The 8901-nt window shown below is 39.1% G+C and overlaps 1 protein-coding gene across 1 annotated transcript; it reads left to right on the top strand.

The window, feature by feature from the left end:
* The first annotated feature begins 6531 nt into the window (after positions 1-6531).
* On the top strand, positions 6532-7753 carry LOC137881046 (C-C motif chemokine 3-like). Its single transcript, XM_068722748.1, has 3 exons — positions 6532-6723; positions 7204-7327; positions 7486-7753. The coding sequence occupies exons 1-3, from the start codon at positions 6657-6659 to the stop codon at positions 7577-7579; spliced, it is 285 nt and encodes a 94-aa protein (XP_068578849.1). The 5' UTR covers positions 6532-6656; the 3' UTR covers positions 7580-7753.
* The last annotated feature ends 1148 nt before the right edge of the window (positions 7754-8901 follow it).

The following is an 8901-nucleotide window of genomic DNA, read 5'->3' on the forward strand; positions in this document are numbered from 1 at the left end:
ATGTATATATATATATATACGTATATATATATATGTATATATATATATATACGTATATATATATGTATATATATATATGTATATATATATATGTATATATATATGTATATATATGTATATATATATATGTATATATATATATACGTATATACATATATATATGTATATATATATATATATATATATACGTATATATATATATATATATATATATACGTATATATATATATACGTATATATATATATATATATATACGTATATATATACATATATATATGTATATATATATATATATATATACGTATATATATATATATATATACGTATATATATATACGTATATATATATATATATATATACATATATATATACATATATATATGTATATACATATATATATGTATATATATATATATATATATATATACGTATATATATATATATATATACGTATATATATATATATATATATATATATATATATATATATACATACACAGCTGCACAAACCCAGGTTTAGCAGTGCATCTGTGACCCATTTAGATCACCTCTGTGCATGCATTTGCAACCATATATATACAAACATATATATACATGTTTGTATATATATGGTTGCAAATGTAATAAAATATATATGCATATATATATGCAAACATGTATGCATATACTGTATATATACATACATGTACATGTGTATAAATATAAAGTATAAATACATATGCATACTGTATATAGATGCATATGTATGTATGTATGTATATATATATATATATATATACATACATACATACATACATACATACATACATACATACATGTTTGTATATAAACTGTTTGGTTGCAAATGCATGCACAAATGGGTCACAGATGCACTGCTAAACCTGGGTTTGTGCACAGTCTGAAACCAGCTGAGATAAGATCTGGTGAGCATCGTCTCCATCACATCTGCCTGCACCGCACAGATTTGCATACATTTGACTTTGTGTTTGTATTCATTTATTTATTTATTTTTTCTAACAAAACCTTGAAACCCTCAAAAACCTTTCTTTAAAATTATTTTATGCACATTTTTTTGTCAATTTGCTGTGTGTGTGTGTGTGTGTGTGTGTGTGTGTGTGTGTGTGTGTGTGTGTGTGTGTGTGTGTGTGTGTTTTGTATGCGCACTGTGTCAGACAGAGAGCTCATGATCATAACCTGCACTTTACCATCACTCCTGGACATCTGCTCCTTTACATACAGTCACACCAACCCCCACACAGTCAGTGTGTTTGGGTTTATATTTCATATTTGGGTCATGCAGGAATCTTACTCATCATATTCTAATCTAACATGCTCAACCCTCTAACATGGATGAGGAATACAGGAGGACGTGAACAATTCAGATCATCATATGCTACACAAAAGTACCAGGAGGAAGGTGTATTAGCCGCATGTATCAGTGAAGATAATCACTGTTCTGTGCTCTACATTGACGGAGTAGTTCGATATTTAGTTGCTTCCTATTTAGATGAACTCATTTAACTCTTGTCCAGAAAAAGAAGAAGCATGTTTCACTTGCTCGAAGGTGTTGTTTGGATTGTGAGTCATTTAGTTCAAAGTCATGTTTCCACACTGACAACCATATTGAAACCCTGGCACCCACATTTAGGCAATTGGTTCCCATTAGTGGAAACAACTTTTGAATACATTTCTAATATATTTGTTGCCTTAGTGATATCTAACTACTGCCGGTCACAGTCAGAAGCAGACACCGCTGTGAGGAGAAGAGTTCTGATGGCTTCCTGTACCGACTGCTGGTCGGCTTGGCCTGTTTGCTGGTTTAGAGCTGAACAGGTTCTGTGCATCCGGTGACCATCCGGTGACAATGAGCTAAGAGATGCTATCAAAGCTCCATAGAGCCGCAGGTTTGGCTGATAGTTTCCCAGCAGATAGCTACCGGCCCGCCGCTCTGCACTGAGCTCATACGGCCGATCACCACGATCACATATACACAGTTCCAGTTCCAGACTGTGCATATGTGATGATGGATTAGTACATGGTCTATAGCCTAAATGTAGTTAGGGTACATATATAGTACTTAAAAACCACAGAATGACATCAAATAACAAAGATATCACATAAAACACGTGTTTTAGACGAGTTAGAATGTCTATTTGTTGTCTTCTTGCTTCTTGATGGACCAGAGAGCAGTTCCTTGTAGTCGCTGTAAAATATTGAAAAGATCTGCAGCCGTTCTGTCAGCGCTCCCCCTTCACGAGGTTCCACCACAAGCTGTTTTTCTCTCCGTGATAAGATCAGTGGTTTTCTTTATTAGTACGATTTGCAAACTTATCGCAGACACCTCGGTTCACGAGTGAAAAGGCTGTCGCCCTCGCACACACACGTGTTCTTCTTGCATCTTTCTGTGCAAACCGCACGTTAAAACACATCAACATCAGCTAAACCTCTGTCCCTCCTGATGCTGTCAAGGCACGTGTATTAGTACAGCACATTTCAACAACTAGTTCAAAGTGCTTCACATAAAACCATTAAAAGCATCAAAACATAATGCAAAAGAAAAGGAGATTTAAAAACAATTAAGAACAGTCATTGAAACGCTAACAGAATAATAGTTGCAGTGCAGTTTAAAAAATAGAGTACAGCAGTAAAATGCAGAAATGTATTAATATCCTTGAATGTGGTTCAATCAAAGAAAAGTCTTCAATCTGGATCTAGAGCAGCTGAGGGTCTCAGCAGACCTGCAGCTTTCTGGGACTTTGTTCCAGATGTGTGGAGCTGAAGAACTGAACGCTGCTTCTCCATGTTTAGTTCTGACTCTGGAACAGAAGGTAGACCGGTCCCAGACCACCTGAGGGGTCGGGATGGTTCATGAGGTAGCAGCTGATCCCTGAACCATTCAGTGCTTTATAAACCAACAGCAGGACTTTAAAGTCAAGTCTTTGTTGGACAGGAAGCCAGTGAAGACCTCAGAACTGGACTGATGTGATCCACTTTCTTGGTCTTAGTGAGGACTCTGAATCAGCTGCAGCTTTTGATGGACACGTTGAGACATAAGTCCTCTAGTCCTTGACATGTTCTTCAGGTGATAGGAGGCTGGTTTTGTGATGGTCTTGATGTGTCTGTTCAGGTTGAGGTCTGAATTCATAACTACACCTAGACCTCTGTCACATCCAGTTGTTGATTTGTTCAATGCATTTAGCCAGCCCTTGTATGGGATTATAGTCCCCTGATGATATAGTTATGTAGATTTGTGTGTCGTCTGCATAATTATGATAACACACTTTGTTGTTTTCCATAATCTGAGCTCGTGGAATCACTATCAGGAGAGGCTGCTGGTCTGTGGTGCAATGCACCACTCCATCTGCACGTCTCTTTATTTACTGTAGGCAGCAACGACACCGGCTCCTAACAAGGTGCTGGAGTCTTATAATATCTTATTACCGTGACGTTTTATTTTAGGATCTTGTCAGTAATTTACTGGTGACTCTCGGCCGAGTGTGTCAGCGGTTGCCCGTGAAGATGGCGGCTGTAGAAACCAACATCAGAACGTGTAGGTGTCCTCCTAAAAGCCTTTAATCCATTTTAAATATCTGAGATTTGGCTGAGAGTCATCAGTTAACACAGTCGCTCGTTAACATGAAACACCGGTTATTCTTAAACGTCCAGTAAACTTCTGTAGCACTTGAGACCGTTGTTGATTCATACAACCGCACATGCAACAAGCGGACATTTTGATGCTGGCAACAGTTTTAATCACAGACTGTATATAAGAAGTGGACATAGTCGTCATGACGTCACCCGTTGGTTTGTGGAGCCTCAAGTTCGACATCTTGGAACGGAAATGACCATATTTGGACTGCAGATGAGTGAGGTAGAGAGGTCTCTGGTAGCGACCTGTCAATCACAGTAAGCCCCGCCCTAAAGCATCCCCTCTTTATGGTGTGTTTGACTCTAAATGGAGCATAATGTACTAACTGAACATCATGCTGTATTGAAGAAGACTGTAAACTAGAGATTGAGACCATAAACTCATGTTTACAATGTTTACTGAGGGAATAAATCAAGAGAGAAGTAGAGTCATTTTAGACTAGACTTCTATACAACCAGAGGAGTCGCCCCCTGGTGGACACTAGAGAGAATGCAGCTTTAAGTCACTCGGCTTCACTTTTCAGAATCTGGAGGTTGCCTCCTGTTTTAAAGCTCGCTAACTCATCTGGATGTTTGGGGCAAAACGTCACTTCCATTGCCAACATGCGCGAGCATATTTGTTGATGATGCCGGCTGTAAAAGGGTCCATTGACAAAAGCTGTATGACTGTATGCGCTTATCTTTCTGTACTTGACATTACCCCGACCTTTACCCCGAGCCCTAACCTTAACCTTAACCTTAACATCATTTTTGTCCCCCATGAGAAAGGACTTGGGAAGGAGCTTTCAGAAGCTGTTTGTCAACCTGACCACACTTGGTTTAAAGTCACACCGATGCTTCTAGAATGACAAGATGGCATCTCTCTAACATTTGTGAACACATAGGCCTTCATAGCAACAGCTTGCTTCTCTCTTAACTCTTGTCTTTTTCAGTGGAATTCAGTCTAAAGTTACTTATTATCATCTCAATCAAATAGATGTGTGTATATATACAGTTGTGGTCAAAAGTTTACATACACTTGTAAAGAACATAATGTCATGGCTCTCTTGAGTTTCCAGTTATTTCTACAACTCTGATTTTTCTCTGATAGAGTGATTGGAACAGATACTTCTTTGTCACAAAAAACATTCATGAAGTTTGGTTCTTTCATGACTTTATTATGGGTTAACAGAAAAAGTGACCAAATCTGCTGGGTCAAAAATATACATACAGCAACATGAATTAGCAATTTTGGTGACTTAGAAAGTTGTGTCAATGAAATGAGCTTCATAGCATGGCCTCTTAACTTCTTGTGAGTGATTATGAGTGACTACAGCTGGTGACTTCTCTGAGGCCATTTAAATAGTGCTCATTGGATACAAACGCCCACAAACGCTACAATGGGAAAGTCAAAGGAGCTCAGCATGGATCTGAAGAAGCAAATCATTGACTTGAACAAGTCAGGAAAGTCACTTGGAGCCATTTCAAAGCAGCTGCAGGTCCCAAGAGCAACAGTGCAAACAATTGTTTGTAAGTATAAAGTGCATGGCACTGTTTTGTCACTGCCACGATCAGGAAGAAAACGCAAGGTATCACCTGCTGCTGAGAGAAAATTGGTCAGGAGGGTGAAGAGTCAACCGAGAACCACCAAAAAGCAGATCTGCCAAGAATTAGAAGCTGCTGGAACACAGGTGTCAGTGTCCACAGTCAAGCGTGTTTTGCATCTCCATGGACCGAGAGGCTGCCGTGCAAGAAGGAAGCCCTTGCTCCAAAAGCGGCACCTTAAGGCTCGACTGAAGTTTGCTGCTGATCACATGGACAAAGATAAGACCTTCTGGAGGAAAGTTCTGTGGTCAGACGAAACAAAAATCGAGCTGTTTGGCCACAATGCCCAGCAATATGTTTGGAGGAGAAAAGCTGAGGCCTTTAACCCCAAGAACACCATGCCTACCGTCAAGCACGGTGGTGGTAGTATTATGCTGTGGGGCTGTTTTGTTGCCAATGGAACTGGTGCTTTACAGAGAGTAAATGGGATAATGAAGAAGGAGGATTACCTTCAAATTCTTCAAGATAACCTAAAATCATCAGCCCGAAGGTTGGGTCTTGGGCGCAGTTGGGTGTTCCAACAGGACAATGACCCCAAACACACATCAAAAGTGGTAATGGAATGGCTAAATCAGGCTAGAATTAGGGTTTTAGAATGGCCTTCCCAAAGTCCTGACTTAAATCCCATTGAGAACATGTGGACAATGCTGAAGAAACAAGTCCATGTCAGAAAGCCATCAAATTTAAATGAACTGCACCAATTCTGTCAAGAGGAGTGGTCAAAGATTCAACGAGAAGCTTGCCAGAAGCTTGTGGATGGCTACCAAAAGCGCCTAATTGAAGTGAAAATGGCCAAGGGACATGTAACCAAATATTAGCACTGCTGTATGTATATTTTTGACCCAGCAGATTTGGTCACTTTTTCTGTTAACCCATAATAAAGTCATGAAAGAACCAAACTTCATGAATGTTGTTTGTGACAAAGAAGTATCTGTTCCAATCACTCTATCAGAGAAAAATCTGAGTTGTAGAAATAACTGGAAACTCAAGAGAGCCATGACATTATGTTCTTTACAAGTGTATGGAAACTTTTGACCACAACTGTGTGTGTGTGTGTGTGTGTATATATATATATATATATATATATATATATATATATATATATATATATATATATATATATATATATATATATATATATATATATATATATATATATATATATATATATATATATATATTGCTGTTAGTTTCTGTTCTCTTATCAGCAGATCTTTTGAAGTGTTGCTTGGCGTGTGATAAAGTGCATGGGGTGACTTCCTGTTAATCAAAATTGCAAAGACACCCACTCTGGTGGTTTTTCTGAGAGTCTCCAGGTATGTAATCATGAGAACGTGTGAGCAGCTATAAGTGGGATCAGAGCAGAGGACTTGACTGACAGCTGAGACGGAGGAGCATCGTCGCTTCTACACCGAGGACATCATGAGGACTCTGAGCTGCACAGCGGGACTCCTGCTGTTGATCACCGTTTACTACTGCACTGCCATGCGTGAGTCGAGTTTATTACTTCATTATTTCACTTCATTTATAGATTGTTAGGCTACATAATTATCTGATTATCCAGTGTTTTTCATCCAGTTAACTGTCGATTAACATTTTGAAAAAAATATTCCAAATAAAGTTGGTATTTAAAAGAAGAAAATGTTGTATTTACAAAAACAATAATTCTGTATGTTGCCATCACTGAGTTAAATCTTGTTGACTGAAATTCCTTTGTAAAGGTGAAGTTAAAACACACACTTTATAGCGTTCCCTTTAAGGGTCATTACATCAACACCAATCAAACTGTGTATTAGTATGTTTACAGTGCGAATGCACATCCCCAAACATCTGTACGGTTTGATAATGAAAATATGTAATGTAGCAAACTTCTGAGGCCTGATGGAATGATTTCATTTTGTTCGGTACTTGTCGTGCGCTGAGGACGGCGTGTTCTGCCACTGATCCTGGTGTTCTTTTGTCTTTCCAGCTCACGCATTGAACCCAATATCGCCTGTATCGTGCTGCTTCCAGTTCTTCACAGGAAGGGTGCCGCGCCGGCAAATCGTCTCCGTCACCGAGACCCACAGCAGCTGTCATGAAAAAGCATTCGTGTACGTGAGACACCTCATATAGAGCCAGGCTCACCACAGCGATGACGCTACGCCGCTTTTTGTTTGAACATAAAAACAAAAAGAATAAAGGAAATATCACATTTGAAGGAAGAATGTGTTTTCCGGCCCTGACTGTTGCATTCATGTCTTCTTTGCAGGGTCAGCACTGCCAAAGGGAAAGAGATCTGCGTGAGCCGGACCGTGGTCTGGGCACAGGAAGCTCTCAAGGACCAGCAAGTCATCAAAGGCTAGTGCTCGTCCTCGTGGTCCCCGCACCTCGCTCTGTCGGCCTGCTTCATGCAACCATTAGCGATTTCACTGATCCACCCTTTGTTTTGCTTTGTTCTTCATATTTCCATTTTGCAAAATGTGTCGATGCATGTGTTCATGAAACGAAACACGAAAAATAAATGCTGATGAATATCAGGTTGTATGTCGACTCTTAATCAAACTGAAGAATCAGATTTGTGAGATTTCAGGGCTCAACACTAACTTTTAAAGGGATCAGCTTTTGGTTGCCAAAACTAACAATATGGTTGCCATTTTTCAGTCACCTTATATTGTGAGTAATTGAGATACTATGTCGATGCCGCTGTTCGTCGGCCGTCACGATGCGTGTCACAGACCGAGCTGTTGTTCATGCTTAGTGGTGTCAAAGTTCAGCTTCATTCTGACCTTTTTTGAATCGATTTGCACAATCGTGTGTGATGTTGACGATTTAGTCAAATGTTCACCTCACAGTCAAACAGCTTTATTTACTTCACCATTGTCTCCATAACAGATGACTGAGTGCACTGGTTCTAACTGTACCAGCAATATTTAAATATCACTAATGCAACACATATCCAAAATATATTTAAAGTTGTTGCCACTGATGTCAACCATGGCAACCTGGCAACCCCTTACTGTAAAGCCCTGCATATTGAAATGTATATTTGTGAAGAAGACATTTCATGTTTATTTCTCACTTTTGACAATGTGGGATCTTTGAATTCAGGAAAGTAGGTCTTTTCACATCTTGCAAAGGAGAGGGACTGCACCCTGTCTACTGCAACATTTTACTCACAGTGACTCAACCCTAAATGATCCTTCTCATGTCTACGAGTGAATGCGACACACGTCACTATCTAGAAGAGGTCAACAACCACACAGTCGAGTAGGGCCTGCATCATTTGGCACAGTATACTGAGAACCAGAGAAAGTTAGCATTGAGAAAAAACGTGTAAATAGTAATACTGCAGCGTGTTAAAATGGATTGAAATGGTTCAATGGTCACCATACACCAACGTCTGCCACAGTCTTTGCCCCGGAAATGTGAGGAATGAATGAGAATGACTTAGTACTTTGTGACTGCAAGTAATCCCACCATGAAGTCTGTTTCATAGCCCATGCCAAGGAGGTCACTTCCATCTGTTCGAAAGAACATCTCAATGCAATCTGATGCAGTTTGTTGTATTATTTATTTTATATGTTGTCATTGCACTCCACTGGGAATGAATTATCATCATTATCATTAAATTGCATAATCACATTTGGTGGAAATCTAGGTCATGGTTTCAATCAAATACAGCCAC

The sequence above is a fragment of the Cebidichthys violaceus genome, unplaced genomic scaffold (assembly GCF_023349555.1).
Source record: "Cebidichthys violaceus isolate CVI_PGR_0920_01 unplaced genomic scaffold, fCebVio1.0.p SCAF_3, whole genome shotgun sequence".
Classification (NCBI taxonomy): domain Eukaryota; kingdom Metazoa; phylum Chordata; class Actinopteri; order Perciformes; family Stichaeidae; genus Cebidichthys; species Cebidichthys violaceus.